An 18,132-nucleotide genomic window follows, 5' to 3' on the forward strand; every position below is an offset into this window, starting at 1 on the left:
CTTGTGTCCTTTAGATCATAGATCATCAATGTGTGTTAAGGTTTCATATGTCTATGTGCCAAGAAATTCAGACACTGCCAAAGGCCCACTATACTTTTGGACAAGTATTACATTACATCGTGTTCATGAACAATAGTCTGAAGAAGCAAAATACGATTGAGCAGTTATGAGTGATTCTGTTTGAGACTGTTGAATTCTGTGTGATTGTGTTACTGGTTATACTGAAGAGCTATACTGAAGACTATACTTCTAATGCCTAAAAAGAACACATCAATAACCAACCAGTTATATGAAAGGAGACCTTTTATTCATAATATATTCATACTTGTACACAAGTAAAATAAAATGCATATCTATGATTCCATTGCAATCTCTGTAAAACATTTAGCCAGCTTTCTATTAGCCAATGCTACCTGTATCCATACTGTGATGAAAACAGAACTCAAACTGGGAAACAATAAACATTTGTCTTTACTGAAATACGTATAAACATAAAAAACATAACAGTACCCAACAAATGCATCACTTTTTTTTATAAATAATGGGGGGGGCATGAAAATCTATTTTTTTATAAATGTTTTTGTGTGCGTTCAGCCGGCCCTCGGAATTGATGTTTTTTCCTATTTTTTCAGTGGTCTGTCTCAGCAGTCACTGTTGTTGCAGTAAAAGCTTTTTGAGAGGGAAATAGGAATAAGGAGAGTCTCCAAAGTGGTGTAGCTTAGACACGGTACAATAAAGTACATACAGAACAAACAATTTGGGCACCGATTTATTATATACATTAGATATGATGTGTTCTGTAAAGGCATCCATTTTGTTAAATTGTATTTTAACTTCTTTTGTAGTTTAACTTCAAGGACATAGTCCTTGTTACCCTGGTAATCTGTCCAAACCTGACCTCTTGGTTTTCAGTCTCTAGGCTATTATTGGAGGTCAGAGGTCACTGCAGAAGGATTCTGTATTATTGTCATGAGCATTAATAACAATCTGTGAGTCCCAGCAATGTATATTTAGCATGTGATCTAATCCCAGCCAGGCCCTAAGGTCCTAAGACATGGCCAAGGAGAACCAGATCCAGACTATGGACATGAAAAGAGAACTCAGCGCCACCTGCATTGTAGATCCGTGCCAGGCCCTAAGGTCCTAAGACATGGCCAAGGAGAACCAGATCCAGATTATGGACATGAAGAGAGAACTCATCGCCACCTGCATTGTAGATCCATGGCCTTTGAGACACTGGGCGTCAGATTTGGGCTTTTTAGTGCACTTCTTTTTCTTCCTGGTTGGGGCTGTAGAGGGTTCCAGGTCTTCAATTTGAACCAATGACTGGTCAAGGTTGTTGGACAGGGTCCCCAGAGGCCCGTCGTTGAGACTCTGCTTATTCCGGATGGTCTCGTTTTTCGTTCGCTCGTGCTCTCTGAATTTGGTCTTGGATATGTTCTCCTTCTCCTTGAGGGGGTTGTTGGTGATCTGACGGCTGTTGTAAGATGAGGGGTCAGCGATCGTTTTCCCGGAGATGATAGAGGACTTATCGTTGTCTGGAAGACAACATCTGGGAATTCCATCTCCCAGAGGATTTTCAGTGGAGGGGAATTTTCCGGAACGCGGCTTGGAGCTGAAGAGCTGGGTCTGGATCTGGGGGGTCTCCACACACCCTTCCAGGTCGTTACTCTTCAGCCGTTTCAGGTCCTTCCCGAACAATTCCAGGGGGACGTTACATTCGAGCTCAGAGCTGGAGCCCTTGAAGCGTTTGAACCAGTCCCATAGGGTCCTGGCCCGACAGTCACACACCCACTGGTTCCCATTGAGACGCAGGTATTGCAGGGACACCAGCGGGTCCATGGTCTCCCCGGTCAGCACGGTAAGGTTGTTGTAGAACAGGAACAGCGTGGTCAGCTTCCCCAGGTCGCTGAATGCCCTCGGCTGGACATAGATGACCCGGTTCTGGTGCAGCAGCAGGCGGTCAAGGTTGATGAGGCCGCGCAGCATGTGGTCCGACACGGTCTTGATCTTGTTGTTGTGCAGAAACAGATAGGTGAGGTTGGCCAGGTCCAGGAAGGTGTCGTTGTGCAGGGCCAGCAGGTTATTGTCCTGCAGGTAGAGGTACTGCAGGGAGAACAGTCCCTGGAACGCTCCGACAGGTAACTCCGACAGGCCGCACCTGTGCAGGTGGAGGGTGTGAAGCTTGGACAGACCCCTGAAGGCTGTCGGGCTGATGATCCTCAGGTTACTGTTGTCCCCAATGTCCAGCTCCTCTAGCCGCTCCAGACCGTAGAAGGCCCCGGCCTCAATGTGGCTGATATTGTTGGAGTACATCCAGAGGACGGTAAGGTTGTGCACGGAGCTGAAGCTGGTGGAGCGGACCACGGTCAGCTTGTTGCTCTGGAGAAATATACGCTGGCTCCGCACAGGGATCTCGGTAGGGATGGAGAACAGTCCTTGTTGCTGGCAGGCCACGGTGGGCCGTGGTTCGCTGTAACACACACATTTGGCCGGGCAGCCATCCACTCCTCGAGACACCAGGTTTAGCCACACAACCAGGAACAGGAGTCGCCCCCCTGGAGGGAGGGAGGGAAAGAGCGAGAGAGAGGGGGAAAAAGGTGGAGGGGGAGAAAGAGAGAAAGAGGGTCAGTTTTGGAAACTATGTAAAAAATACTTCATCTTCATCTTCATTTCCATGTAAACGTTGCTCCTAGAAGGTTTCTAAATGTGATTTTGTGTCATTTTAACACCTCTGCCTTTCTCTTGATTGGTTTTTGATTGTTATTTCCTGTAAAGCAAATCAGCAATATTGCTCTCTGGTATCAATGGTAATCTTCTGCAATCAGACATTGCCCTAAGATATTCACATGTTTACATCAGTACATATCCCTTCCCTCAAATAACCAATGCATTGCTTTCCTTCACATTTACAAATGGCATATATACAGTTTAAGCAACATCCACCTTCAAATCCAGTATAAACAGGGAAATAGCTCTGAAGGGAAATAGCTCTCTTTTTACTAGTGATGCAGTGTGTCTATAAAGAGAGAGCAGTCGGTGGTTATTTGGCCCTGGGGACCCATTTCCTCTCTGCTATCGACGCAAGCATGAAGCCCAGGGCAATCGAGGAGAGGGGTCCCGAGAAGCTGATTCATTAAATATGGGTGGGTCGATTTTATGCTGAATTAGCCAGCACTAATAGGTTGGACGTAACTAATGGCATCCTAGACATTTCTGACCTTTTGACATGTATCTTGTCATGTAAAGATACATGTAGTGGGGCTTGGTGCTGGTTGCCAGGGTGGAGAGCTGACCTAGGTTTAAATATTGGAGATTACTTAAATTATGTTATATGTGTTTTACTGTGCTTGTCTGTCGCAATATACAGTGGCTTGTGAAAGTATTCACCCCACTTGGCATTTTTCTTATTTTGATTTACACAACATGCCTACCACGTTGAAGATGCAAAATATTTTTTAATGTGATACAAACAGAAAAAAAAGACTAAAAAACAGGCCATTTGAGCTTACATTACTATTCACCCCCCCCCCAAAGAATGTCGCTAACTCTAACCTAACAATGGAACAATGTTCTAGCTCTAACCTAACAATGGAACAATGTTCAAGCTCTAACCTAACAATGGAACAATGTTCTAGCTCTAACCTAACAATGGAACAATGTTCTAACTCTAACCTAACAATGGAACAATGTTCTAGCTCTAACCTAACAATGGAACAATGTTCTAACTCTAACCTAACAATGGAACAATGTTCTAACTCTAACCTAACAATGGAACAATGTTCTAGCTCTAACCTAACAATGGAACAATGTTCTAGCTCTAACCTAACAATGGAACAATATTCTAGCTCTAACCTAACAATGGAACAATGTTCTAGCTCTAACCTAACAATGGAACAATGTTCTAGCTCTAACCTAACAATGGAACAATGTTCTAGCTCTAACCTAACAATGGAACAATGTTCTAACTCTAACCTAACAATGGAACAATGTTCTAGCTCTAACCTAACAATGGAACAATGTTCTAACTCTAACCTAACAATGGAACAATGTTCTAACTCTAACCTAACAATGGAACAATGTTCTAGCTCTAACCTAACAATGGAACAATGTTCTAACTCTAACCTAACAATGGAACAATGTTCTAGCTCTAACCTAACAATGGAACAATGTTCTAACTCTAACCTAACAATGGAACAATGTTCTAGCTCTAACCTAACAATGGAACAATGTTCTAGCTCTAACCTAACAATGGAACAATGTTCTAGCTCTAACCTAACAATAGAACAGTGTTCTATCTCTAGTAGAAAGAGGAGGAAAGGAAGCGCTACTGAGGTACACAATAGTACATTTTAGATAGATAGAAGCTGCTCTTTGGTAAAAGGGGTGAATTGGTCATCAAAAAGAAAGGAGGACCAACTCTTCATATAATTCATTAAAATGCCTTTATTAGTATGGCATGTTCAATAGAAACAACGTTTTTTTTTTTAACCGACGCGTTTCGACTGCATGGTCTTCGTCAGGGAGTACAAAAAAAATGAATACAATGTCCTCTTTTTAACAGCTTTTCCAATTATCCCTAATTGGAAGAGGGAGTGGTTACACAATTGATTGGACACTATACACATTAAAAGGTGAAATACTGTAGCTATGTTATCATAAAAATGCAACTCCAAGCTAGAAGTATCAGAACACTTAGAAAGGTAGTTCTAACATTAAATATGACTGGGAGAAGTGTCAAGAATAAGAAAGCAATATATTCCATAGTACACTAGAACACAGCAAAACATGAACAACAACAGTCTAACCATAGCTGAGGGCAATTGAGCAAAATGTCCACTAGATGACAGCACATGGACCCATCACAACCCTACAGGAAGGGTGAGAAATCCATATCTTCATTTAAACCAGGGTATTTAGTGGCCTGTAGTTTGTAAATCCATATCTTCATTTAAACCAGGGTATTTAGTGGCCTGTAGTTTGTAAATCAATATCTTCATTTAAACCAGGGTATTTAGTGGCCTGTAGTTTGTAAATCCAATTTGTAAGTCGCTCTGGATAAGAGCGTCTGCTAAATGACTTAAATGTAAATGTAAATGTAAATCCATATCTTCATTTAAACCAGGGTATTTAGTGGCCTGTAGTTTGTAAATCCATATCTTCATTTAAACCAGGGTATTTAGTGGCCTGTAGTTTGTAAATCCATATCTTCATTTAAACCAGGGTATTTAGTGGCCTGTAGTTTGTAAATCCATATCTTCATTTAAACCAGGCTATTTAGTGGCCTGTAGTTTGTAAATCCATATCTTCATTTAAACCAGGGTATTTAGTGGCCTGTAGTTTGTAAATCCATATCTTCATTTAAACCAGGGTATTTAGTGGCCTGTAGTTTGTAAATCCATATCTTCATTTAAACCAGGGTATTTAGTGACCTGTAGTTTGTAAATCCATATCTTCATTTAAACCAGGGTATTTAGTGGCCTGTAGTTTGTAAATCAATATCTTCATTTAAACCAGGGTATTTAGTGGCCTGTAGTTTGTAAATCCATATCTTCATTTAAACCAGTGTATTTAGTGGTCTGTAGTTTGTAAATCCATATCTTCATTTAAACCAGGGTATTTAGTGGCCTGTAGTTTGTAAATCCATATCTTCATTTAAACCAGGGTATTTAGTGGCCTGTAGTTTGTAAATCCATATCTTAATTTAAACCAGGGTATTTAGTGGCCTGTAGTTTGTAAATCCATATCTTCATCTAAACCAGGGTATTTAGTGGCCTGTAGTTTGTAAATCCATATCTTCATTTAAACCAGGGTATTTAGTGGCCTGTAGTTTGTAAATCCATATCTTCATTTAAACCAGGGTATTTAGTGGCCTGTAGTTTGTAAATCCATATCTTCATTTAAACCAGGGTATTTAGTGGTCTGTAGTTTGTAAATCCATATGTTCATTTAAACCAGGGTATTTAGTGGCCTGTAGTTTGTAAATCCATATCTTCATTTAAACCAGGGTATTTAGTGGCCTGTAGTTTGTAAATCCATATCTTCATTTAAACCAGGCTATTTAGTGGCCTGTAGTTTGTAAATCCATATCTTCATTTAAACCAGGCTATTTAGTGGCCTGTAGTTTGTAAATCCATATCTTCATTTAAACCAGGCTATTTAGTGGCCTGTAGTTTGTAAATCCATATCTTCATTTAAACCTTGGGTATTTAGTGACCTGTAGTTTGTAAATCCATATCTTCATTTAAACCAGGGTATTTAGTGGCCTGTAGTTTGTAAATCAATATTTTCATTTAAACCAGGGTATTTAGTGGCCTGTAGTTTGTAAATCCATATCTTCATTTAAACCAGGGTATTTAGTGGTCTGTAGTTTGTAAATCCATATCTTCATTTAAACCAGGGTATTTAGTTGCCTGTAGTTTGTAAATCCATATCTTCATTTAAACCAGGGTATTTAGTGGCCTGTAGTTTGTAAATCCATATCTTCATTTAAACCAGGCTATTTAGTGGCCTGTAGTTTGTAAATCCATATCTTCATTTAAACCAGGGTATTTAGTGGCCTGTAGTTTGTAAATCCATATCTTCATTTAAACCAGAGTATTTAGTGGCCTGTAGTTTGTAAATCCATATCTTCATTTAAACCAGGGTATTTAGTGACCTGTAGTTTGTAAATCCATATCTTCATTTAAACCAGGGTATTTAGTGGCCTGTAGTTTGTAAATCAATATCTTCATTTAAACCAGGGTATTTAGTGGACTGTAGTTTGTAAATCCATATCTTTATTTAAACCAGGGTATTTAGTGGCCTGTAGTTTGTAAATCCATATCTTTATTTAAACCAGGGTATTTAGTGGCCTGTAGTTTGTAAATCCATAGCTTTATTTAAACCAGGGTATTTAGTGGCCTGTAGTTTGTAAATCCATATCTTCATTTAAACCAGGGTATTTAGTGGCCTGTAGTTTGTAAATCCATATCTTCATTTAAACCAGGGTATTTAGTGGCCTGTAGTTTGTAAATCCATATCTTCATTTAAACCAGGGTATTTAGTGGCCTGTAGTTTGTACATCCATATCTTCATTTAAACCAGGGTATTTAGTGGCCTGTAGTTTGTAAATCCATATCTTCATTTAAACCAGGGTATTTAGTGGTCTGTAGTTTGTAAATCCCCAAAAAATCCCTTTGGTTTAACTGTTTAAGACGGTCCCCTTTTCTAATAGAGGCTGGAACATGATCAATACCCATAGCTTGTAGGGAGGCAGGGTTGCCATGGTGTAGGGACTTGTAGTGCCTTGCCATGGGGTAGTCTTCATTGCCTACCCGTATGGCGTACTTGTGTTCCGCTAAGCGGTCTTGAATGCGTTTCTTTGTCCGTCCAGTGCAGAACACCTTGCACTGTTCTATCTCTAACCTAAAAATAGAACAATGTTCTATCTCTAACCTAACAATAGAACAATGTTCTAGCTCTAACCTAACAATAGAACAATGTTCTATCTCTAACCTCAAATCAAATCAAATCAAATTTATTTATATAGCCCTTCGTACATCAGCTGATATCTCAAAGTGCTGTACAGAAACCCAGCCTAAAACCCCAAACAGCAAACAATGCAGGTGTAAAAGCACGGTGTAACCTAACAATAGAACAGTGTTCTACCAATATAACAATGTTCTATATATAACCTAAAATGGAACAATGTTCTAGCTCTAACCTAACAATGGAACAATGTTCTAGCTCTAACCTAACAATAGAACAATGTTCTATATATAACCTACAATGGAACAATGTTCTAGCTCTAACCTAACAATAGAACGATGTTCTAAATCTAACCTAACAATAGAACAATGTTCTATATATAACCTACAATGGAACAATGTTCTAGCTCTAACCTAACAATGGAACAATGTTCTAGCTCTAACCTAACAATGGAACAATGTTCTAGCTCTAACCTAACAATAGAACAATGTTCTATATATAACCTACAATGGAACGATGTTCTAGCTCTAACCTAACAATGGAACAATGTTCTAGCTCTAACCTAACAATGGAACAATGTTCTAGCTCTAACCTAACAATAGAACAATGTTCTATATATAATGTACAATGGAACAATGTTCTAGCTCTAACCTAACAATAGAACAATGTTCTATATATAATGTACAATGGAACAATGTTCTAGCTCTAACCTAACAATAGAACAATGTTCTATATATAATGTACAATGGAACAATGTTCTAGCTCTAACCTAACAATGGAACAATGTTCTAGCTCTAACCTAACAAGGGAACAATGTTCTAGCTCTAACCTAACAATAGAACAATGTTCTATATATAATGTACAATGGAACAATGTTCTAGCTCTAACCTAACAACAGAACAATGTTCTATATATAACCTACAATGGAACAATGTTCTAGCTCTAACCTAACAATAGAACGATGTTCTAAATCTAACCTAACAATAGAACAATGTTCTATATATAACCTACAATGGAACAATGTTCTAGCTCTAACCTAACAATGGAACAATGTTCTAGCTCTAACCTAACAATGGAACAATGTTCTAGCTCTAACCTAACAATAGAACAATGTTCTATATATAACCTACAATGGAACGATGTTCTAGCTCTAACCTAACAATGGAACAATGTTCTAGCTCTAACCTAACAATAGAACAATGTTCTATATATAATGTACAATGGAACAATGTTCTAGCTCTAACCTAACAATAGAACAATGTTCTATATATAATGTACAATGGAACAATGTTCTAGCTCTAACCTAACAATAGAACAATGTTCTATATATAATGTACAATGGAACAATGTTCTAGCTCTAACCTAACAACAGAACAATGTTCTAGCTCTAACCTAACAATAGAACAATGTTCTATATATAATGTACAATGGAACAATGTTCTAGCTCTAACCTAACAATAGAACAATGTTCTATATATAATGTACAATGGAACAATGTTCTAGCTCTAACCTAACAATGGAACAATGTTCTAGCTCTAACCTAACAAGGGAACAATGTTCTAGCTCTAACCTAACAATAGAACAATGTTCTATATATAATGTACAATGGAACAATGTTCTAGCTCTAACCTAACAACAGAACAATGTTCTAGCTCTAACCTAAGAATAGAACAATGTTCTATCTCTAACCTAAAAATAGAACAATGTTCTATCTCTAACCTAACAATAGAACAATGTTCTAGCTCTAACCTAACAATATAACAATGTTCTATCTCTAACCTAACAACAGAACAATGTTCTAGCTCTAACCTAACAATAGAACAATGTTCTATCTCTAACCTAACAATAGAACAATGTTCAAGCTCTAACCTAACAACAGAGCAAGGTTCTATCTCTAACCTAACAATAGAACAATGTTCTAGCTCTAACCTAACAATGTTATATGAATATAACCTACAACGGAACAATGTTCTAGCTCTAACCTAACAATAGAACAATGTTCTATCTCTAACCTCAAATCAAATCAAATCAAATGTATTTATATAGCCCTTCGTACATCAGCTGATATCTCAAAGTGCTGTACAGAAACCCAGCCTAAAACCCCAAACAGCAAACAATGCAGGTGTAAAAGCACGGTGTAACCTAACAATAGAACAGTGTTCTACCAATATAACAATGTTCTATATATAACCTAAAATGGAACAATGTTCTAGCTCTAACCTAACAATGGAACAATGTTCTAGCTCTAACCTAACAATGGAACAATGTTCAAGCTCTAACCTAACAACAGAGCAAGGTTCTAGCTCTAACCTAACAACAGAGCAATGTTCTAGCTCTAACCTAACAACAGAGCAAGGTTCTAGCTCTAACCTAACAACAGAGCAAGGTTCTAGCTCTAACCTAACAACAGAGCAAGGTTCTAGCTCTAACCTAACAACAGAGCAATGTTCTAGCTCTAACCTAACAACAGAGCAAGGTTCTAGCTCTAACCTAACAATAGAACAATGTTCTAGCTCTAACCTAACAACAGAACAATGTTCTAGCTCTAACCTAACAACAGAGCAATGTTCTAGCTCTAACCTAACAACAGAGCAAGGTTCTAGCTCTAACCTAACAATAGAACAATGTTCTAGCTCTAACCTAACAACAGAACAAGGTTCTAGCTCTAACCTAACAACAGAGCAATGTTCTAGCTCTAACCTAACAACAGAGCAAGGTTCTAGCTCTAACCTAACAACAGAGCAATGTTCTAGCTCTAACCTAACAACAGAGCAAGGTTCTAGCTCTAACCTAACAACAGAGCAATGTTCTAGCTCTAACCTAACAACAGAGCAAGGTTCTAGCTCTAACCTAACAACAGAGCAATGTTCTAGCTCTAACCTAACAACAGAGCAAGGTTCTAGCTCTAACCTAACAATAGAACAATGTTCTAGCTCTAACCTAACAACAGAACAATGTTATAGCTCTAACCTAACAATAGAGCAATGTTCTAGCTCTAACCTAACAATAGAACAATGTTCTAGCTCTAACCTAACAATAGAACAATGTTCTAGCTCTAACCTAACAACAGAACAAGGTTCTAGCTCTAACCTAACAACAGAGCAAGGTTCTAGCTCTAACCTAACAACAGAGCAATGTTCTAGCTCTAACCTAACAATAGAACAATGTTCTAGCTCTAACCTAACAACAGAACAATGTTCTAGCTCTAACCTAACAATAGAACAATGTTCTAGCTCTAACCTAACAATAGAACAATGTTCTAGCTCTAACCTAACAATAGAACAATGTTCTAGCTCTAACCTAACAATAGAACAATGTTCTAGCTCTAACCTAACAATACGAACAATGTTCTAGCTCTAACCTAACAATAGAGCTCTAACCTAACAACAGAGCAATGTTCTAGCTCTAACCTAACAACAGAACAATGTTCTAGCTCTAACCTAACAATAGAACAATGTTCTAGCTCTAACCTAACAATAGAACAATGTTCTAGCTCTAACCTAACAATAGAACAATGTTCTAGCTCTAACCTAACAACAGAACAATGTTCTAGCTCTAACCTAACAATAGAACAATGTTCTAGCTCTAACCTAACAACAGAACAATGTTATAGCTCTAACCTAACAATAGAACAATGTTCTAGCTCTAACCTAACAACAGAACAATGTTCTAGCTCTAACCTAACAATAGAACAATGTTCTAGCTCTAACCTAACAATAGAACAATGTTCTAGCTCTAACCTAACAATGTTATATGAATATAACCTACAACGGAACAATGTTCTAGCTCTAACCTAACAATAGAACAATGTTCTATCTCTAACCTCAAATCAAATCAAATCAAATTTATTTATATAGCCCTTCGTACATCAGCTGATATCTCAAAGTGCTGTACAGAAACCCAGCCTAAAACCCCAAACAGCAAACAATGCAGGTGTAAAAGCACGGTGTAACCTAACAATAGAACAGTGTTCTACCAATATAACAATGTTCTATATATAACCTAAAATGGAACAATGTTCTAGCTCTAACCTAACAATGGAACAATGTTCTAGCTCTAACCTAACAATAGAACAATGTTCTATATATAACCTACAATGGAACAATGTTCTAGCTCTAACCTAACAATAGAACGATGTTCTAAATCTAACCTAACAATAGAACAATGTTCTATATATAACCTACAATGGAACAATGTTCTAGCTCTAACCTAACAATGGAACAATGTTCTAGCTCTAACCTAACAATGGAACAATGTTCTAGCTCTAACCTAACAATAGAACAATGTTCTATATATAACCTACAATGGAACGATGTTCTAGCTCTAACCTAACAATGGAACAATGTTCTAGCTCTAACCTAACAATGGAACAATGTTCTAGCTCTAACCTAACAATAGAACAATGTTCTATATATAATGTACAATGGAACAATGTTCTAGCTCTAACCTAACAATAGAACAATGTTCTATATATAATGTACAATGGAACAATGTTCTAGCTCTAACCTAACAATAGAACAATGTTCTATATATAATGTACAATGGAACAATGTTCTAGCTCTAACCTAACAATGGAACAATGTTCTAGCTCTAACCTAACAAGGGAACAATGTTCTAGCTCTAACCTAACAATAGAACAATGTTCTATATATAATGTACAATGGAACAATGTTCTAGCTCTAACCTAACAACAGAACAATGTTCTATATATAACCTACAATGGAACAATGTTCTATCTCTAACCTAACAATAGAACAATGTTCTAAATCTAACCTAACAATAGAACAATGTTCTATATATAACCTACAATGGAACAATGTTCTAGCTCTAACCTAACAATGGAACAATGTTCTAGCTCTAACCTAACAATGGAACAATGTTCTAGCTCTAACCTAACAATAGAACAATGTTCTATATATAACCTACAATGGAACAATGTTCTAGCTCTAACCTAACAATGGAACAATGTTCTAGCTCTAACCTAACAATAGAACAATGTTCTATATATAATGTACAATGGAACAATGTTCTAGCTCTAACCTAACAATAGAACAATGTTCTATATATAATGTACAATGGAACAATGTTCTAGCTCTAACCTAACAATAGAACAATGTTCTATATATAATGTACAATGGAACAATGTTCTAGCTCTAACCTAACAACAGAACAATGTTCTAGCTCTAACCTAACAATAGAACAATGTTCTATATATAATGTACAATGGAACAATGTTCTAGCTCTAACCTAACAATAGAACAATGTTCTATATATAATGTACAATGGAACAATGTTCTAGCTCTAACCTAACAATGGAACAATGTTCTAGCTCTAACCTAACAAGGGAACAATGTTCTAGCTCTAACCTAACAATAGAACAATGTTCTATATATAATGTACAATGGAACAATGTTCTAGCTCTAACCTAACAACAGAACAATGTTCTAGCTCTAACCTAAGAATAGAACAATGTTCTAGCTCTAACCTAACAATAGAACAATGTTGTAACTCTAACCTAACAATATAACAATGTTCTAGCTCTAACCTAACAATAGAACAATGTTCTATCTATAACCTAGCAATAGAACAATGTTCTATATACAACCTAACAATAGAACACTGTTCTATATATAACCTAACGATGGAACAATGTTCTAGCTCTAACCTAACAATAGAACAATGTTCTAGCTCTAACCTAACAATAGAACAATGTTCTATCTCTAACCTAACAATGGAGCAATGTTCTAGCTCTAACCTAACAATAGAACAATGTTCTAAATCTAACCTAACAATAGAACAATGTTCTATATATAACCTACAATGGAACAATGTTCTAGCTCTAACCTAACAATGGAACAATGATCTATCTCCAACCTAACAAATTTAACAATGTTCTAGCTCTAACCTAACAATAGAACAATGTTCTATCTCTAACCTAACAATGTAACTTTAAGCATCAGCTGTCACAGCAGCTCACTGCACCTGTACATAACCCATCTGTAAATAGCGCATCCAACTACCTCATCCCCATATTGTTATTTATTATTATTCATACATTAATCTTCTGCACATCTATCACTCCAGTGTTTATTTGCTAAATTGCAATTACTTCACCACTACGGCCTATTTATTACCTCCCTTATCTTACCTCATTTGCACACACTGTATATATATTTTATTTTCTATTGTGTTATTGACTGTACGTTTGTTTATGTGTAACAGCATGTTGTTGTTTGTTTTGCACTGCTTTGCTTTGTCTTGGCCAGGTTGCAGTTGTAAATGAGAACTTGTTCTCAATTGGCCGACCTGGTTAAATAAAGGTGGAAAAAAAAGAAACATGCAGACACAGTACAGATACAAGTACAGAGATTTCACTAATTCATCAAAGGCGGATCAAGGTGTCAAAGTGTGACAGCAGGAGAGTCCGAATCAAATATTCCATGTCAGGTGGCAGTGCCAAATATTGCCCAAATCTCAGTGAATCCGACCCTAGCCCCTATCATAAGTGAGGATTTCCATTCCCAGCTGCCTCAACCATCACGGGAAGCCCAGGCTCTCTGCTGTGACAGGTAGTGAAGTACTGGAAAATGCATGAGCTTTACCCCTCCCGTCCTCTCCATCCCTCAATCTCTTTCCTCCTCTTCTTCCTCCCCTGCCTCCCTCCATTCCCTGTCCCTCTCTCTGCCTCTCCCTTTCAACTCCTCGCTCCCTCTCACTTTTTCTACCACACCCTCTCCCTCCCTCTCCCATCCCTCCATCCTGCCTTCCTGCTGTTCATGCAGCAGTAGCAGCTCATCCCTGGCCCTTGTTAAACGAAGGCTGTGGTGTGGCCTGACAGCAGCCCTCTGTTGCACTTTCCCTCCAACCTCCCTGCTCAACCTTCAGTCACATATACTCTGCCACCGGAAAGCTGTCAAGAGTTTTCTTCCACTACTCTTTCGTTCTGCATCGCATCACTTTTTTTCTCTTCCCTCCCAGCCACAGCTCCTACTTTCCTAACAATAGCAATTTATATATATAAATATATATTTTTTAAATTCTGCTGCAGATAGAGCACTCTTCATATCTCCTCACTGTATGTCCACTCACTGTCTTATTTTTTAATGTTCATTAACAGGCTACGTCCACCAATTCGCTTTATTACTATACTACTATATTACTAGTACTATATCAATTTCCTCGCCATTAGTTCCTGTCAAAACAAAAGAACAATCCAGAGCCATTTTGCACTCATCACGTTGACCTCCTTGGACTGTGTTTTTAAATGTGCTTACTCTTCTGTGATAAAAGTGGTACTTTTCCCTCTGGTCTTTCAGAATGACCTCTGTGTGATTTGATAGTTCACAGAAGGTCTCTCACCTTCTTCTTTTGGGAATTACACCATGTCTCCAAACATGGTAATCGCTGTAAAAGTTTGCACTCCCACACAGTGTTGACCTGCTAAGTCTACTAAACGGTACGTCCTGACCTATCTACCGACCTCTGATTGTTCCCTCCCCTTTTACCTTTGGGAGTTTCTCTTATTTATCACAACATCGTTGCTAATAGTTTGCCCTCGCTATTGAGCTGTTGGGTATATCAGACTATATCTTTCAACCTTTCTGCTCAATTCCAATCAACTTTACAGTGCTGATATACTCATGTCAAATATTTATGTGGCTAAACTGACATAATGAATGCATATACAGTACCAGTCAAAAGTTTGGTCACACCCGCTCATGCAAGGGTTTTTCTTTATGTTTACTGTTTTCTACACTGTAGAATAATAGTGAAATCATCAAAACTATGAAATAACACACATGGAATCATGTAGTAACAAAATACATTGTTGTGTCTTTGTGAGCTGCAGAGGTGTGTGGTTCCCACCGTGAAGCATGGAGGAGGTGGTGTGATGATGTGGGGGTGCGTTTTCAACAGTACTATGACCCAAAACACACCTCCAGGCTGTGTAAGGGCTATTTGACCAAGAAGCGGAGTGATGGTGCTGCATCAGATGACTTGGCCTCCACAATCAGCCAACCTCAACCCAATTGATATGGTTTGGGACCCAATTGGTGACTTGGACTGCAGAGTGAAGGAAAAGCAGCCAACAAGTGCTCCTTGTTGGAAAAGCATTCCTCATGAAGCTGGTTGAGAGAATGCCAAGAGTGTGCAAAGCTGTCATCAAGGCAAAGGATGGCTACTTTGAAGAATCTCAAATTCTGATTTGTTGACCACTTTTTTGGTTACTACTTGATTCCATATGTGTTACTTCATAGTTTTGATGTCATTGTAGAAAATAAATAAATAAATAAATAAGGAGCAATAAAGTAAAACCCTTGAATGAGTAGGTGTGTCCAAACGTTTGACTGGTACTGTATAACATTGTACTGGTGCTAACAAATAACAAAAAAGCTATGTATCTTTATCTTATTTGAACAACTTTGGTTTCAACATGTTATCTCCCCTATCTGTTATGTCTAATTACAGTCCTGACACACCAACAGTCACAAATCCAAATCTCTGGTGTTCCAGTAAACTGGCCTCCCTGTCCCTCTTGAAAAGTCCATTATGGTCTAACAACAATATTAACTCTGTCTAAGATGAGACAACAACCTCTTTGTCTTGCGGAGGCCAGACTTCCTTCCAAGCTCTTTATAAACTAACGCACATTGACTCAGGCTCTCCTGCATGTTTGAGAAGCACTTTTCCTCACAAAGGCTGAGTGCTATATGGCAGCCTATTTCCTGTGTCGTGAATTACTTTTGACTAGAGCCATATGGATCCTGGTGATAAATAGTGAACTATATATAGAACAGGGTGCCATTTGAGACAAAGACTGGCAGACAGACAGAGAGACAGACAGAGAGACAGACAGGGAGACAGACACGGAGATAGACAGAGAGGCAGACAGGGAGATAGACAGAGAGGCAGAAAGAGAGGCAGAAAGAGAGGCAGAAAGAGAGGCAGACAGAGAGGCAGACAGAGAAGCAGACAGAGAGGCAGACAGAGAGGCAGGCAGAGAGACAGACAGACACAGACAGACAGAGAGACAGACAAAGATGCAGATGGAAAGATAGACAGGGAGGCAGAAAGGAAGGCAGACAGAGGCAGACATACAGGGAGAAGGACAGAGAGGCAGGCAGAGAAACAGATAGGAAGACGGAAAGAGAGCCAGACAGAGAGGCAGACAGAGAGACAGACAGAGAGGCAGACAGAGAGACAGACAGAGAGGGCATTCTATGCCATCAAAAGGAACATAAATTATAACATACCAATTAGTATTTAGCTAAAAATACTTGAATCAATCATAGAGCCCATTGCCCTTTATGGTTGTGAGGTCTGGGTTCCGCTCACCAACCAAGACTTCACAAAATGGGACAAACACCAAATTGAGACTCTGCACGCAGAATTCTGCAAAAATATCCCCCGTGTACAACGTAGAACACCAAATAATGCATGCAGAGCAGAATTAGGCCGATACCCACTAATTATCAAAATCCAGAAAAGAGACGTTAAATTCTATAACAACCTAAAAGGAAGCAATTCCCAAACCTTCCATAACAAAGCCATCACCTACAGAGAGATGAACCTGGAGAAGAGTCCCCTAGGCAAGCTGGTCCTGGGGCTCTGTTCACAAACACAAACACACCCTACAGAGCCCCAGGACAGCAGCACAATTAGACCCAACCAAACCATGAGAAAACAAAAAGATAATTACTTGACACATTGGAAAGAATTAACAAAAAAACAGAGCAAACTAGAATGCTATTTGGCCCAAAACAGAGAGTACACAGCGGCAGAATACCTGACCACTGTGACTGACCCACAATTAAGGAAAGCTTTGACTATGTACAGACTCCGTGAGCATAGCCTTGCTATTGAGAAAGGCCGCCGTAGGCAGACATGGCTCTCAAGAGAAGACAGGCTATATGCTCACTGCCCACAAAATGAGGTGGAAACTGAGCTGCACTTCCTAACCTCCTGCCCAATGTATGACCATATTAGAGAAACATATTTCCCTCAGATTACACAGATCCACAAAGAATTCGATAAACTCCCATGTCTACTGGGTGAAATTCCACATTGTGCCATCACAGCAGCAAGATTTGTGACCTGTTGCCACGAAAAAAGGGCAACCAGTGAAGAACAAACACCATTGTAAATACAACCCATATTTATGCTTATTTATTTTATCTTGTGTCCTTTAACCATTTGTACATTGTTAAAACACTGTATATATATAATATGACATTTGTAATGTCTTTATTGTTTTGAAACTTCTGTATGTGTAATGTTTACTGTTCATTTTTATTGTTTATTTCACTTTATATATTCACTTTATATATTATCTACCTCACTTGCTTTGGCAATGTTACAGTTTTTCTCAGTCGCTTCGGTGCATTTCTTAGAACAAAAGTGCAATTCTTGATACTACTTGTACAAATTCCAAATCATCTAGTCACTTGTGCACATCATTAAAGCAATTTCTTATTCCTTTTGAACAAATTGCAATTGATAATGTACAAGTGTCAGCTTTATTCCACATTATCAATTGCTCATGTCATGTTGATCAAAATATAGTAGATGGTTCTCTGTTGAATAGTCTTACCCCTCAAAACATCTAGGCATGTGTTCGTTGCATAAGCCATTACATGCAAAATTGTTGAACTATTTGTCATA

The 18,132-nt window shown here is 38.4% G+C and overlaps 1 protein-coding gene across 1 annotated transcript in view; it reads right to left on the bottom strand.

Annotated features, from left to right (window-relative positions):
* Positions 1-291: 291 nt before the first annotated feature.
* Positions 292-18,132, bottom strand: part of LOC124035282 (reticulon-4 receptor-like) — a 94,303-nt gene continuing 76,462 nt past the window's right edge. Inside the window, exon 2 of the mRNA XM_046348737.1 lies at positions 292-2,558. Within this exon, the coding sequence (XP_046204693.1) occupies positions 1,144-2,558 (1,415 nt within the window). The 3' untranslated portion in view covers positions 292-1,143. The remainder of the gene's footprint in view (positions 2,559-18,132) is intronic.

The sequence above is a fragment of the Oncorhynchus gorbuscha genome, linkage group LG05, assembly GCF_021184085.1.
Source record: "Oncorhynchus gorbuscha isolate QuinsamMale2020 ecotype Even-year linkage group LG05, OgorEven_v1.0, whole genome shotgun sequence".
Classification (NCBI taxonomy): Eukaryota; Metazoa; Chordata; class Actinopteri; order Salmoniformes; family Salmonidae; genus Oncorhynchus; species Oncorhynchus gorbuscha.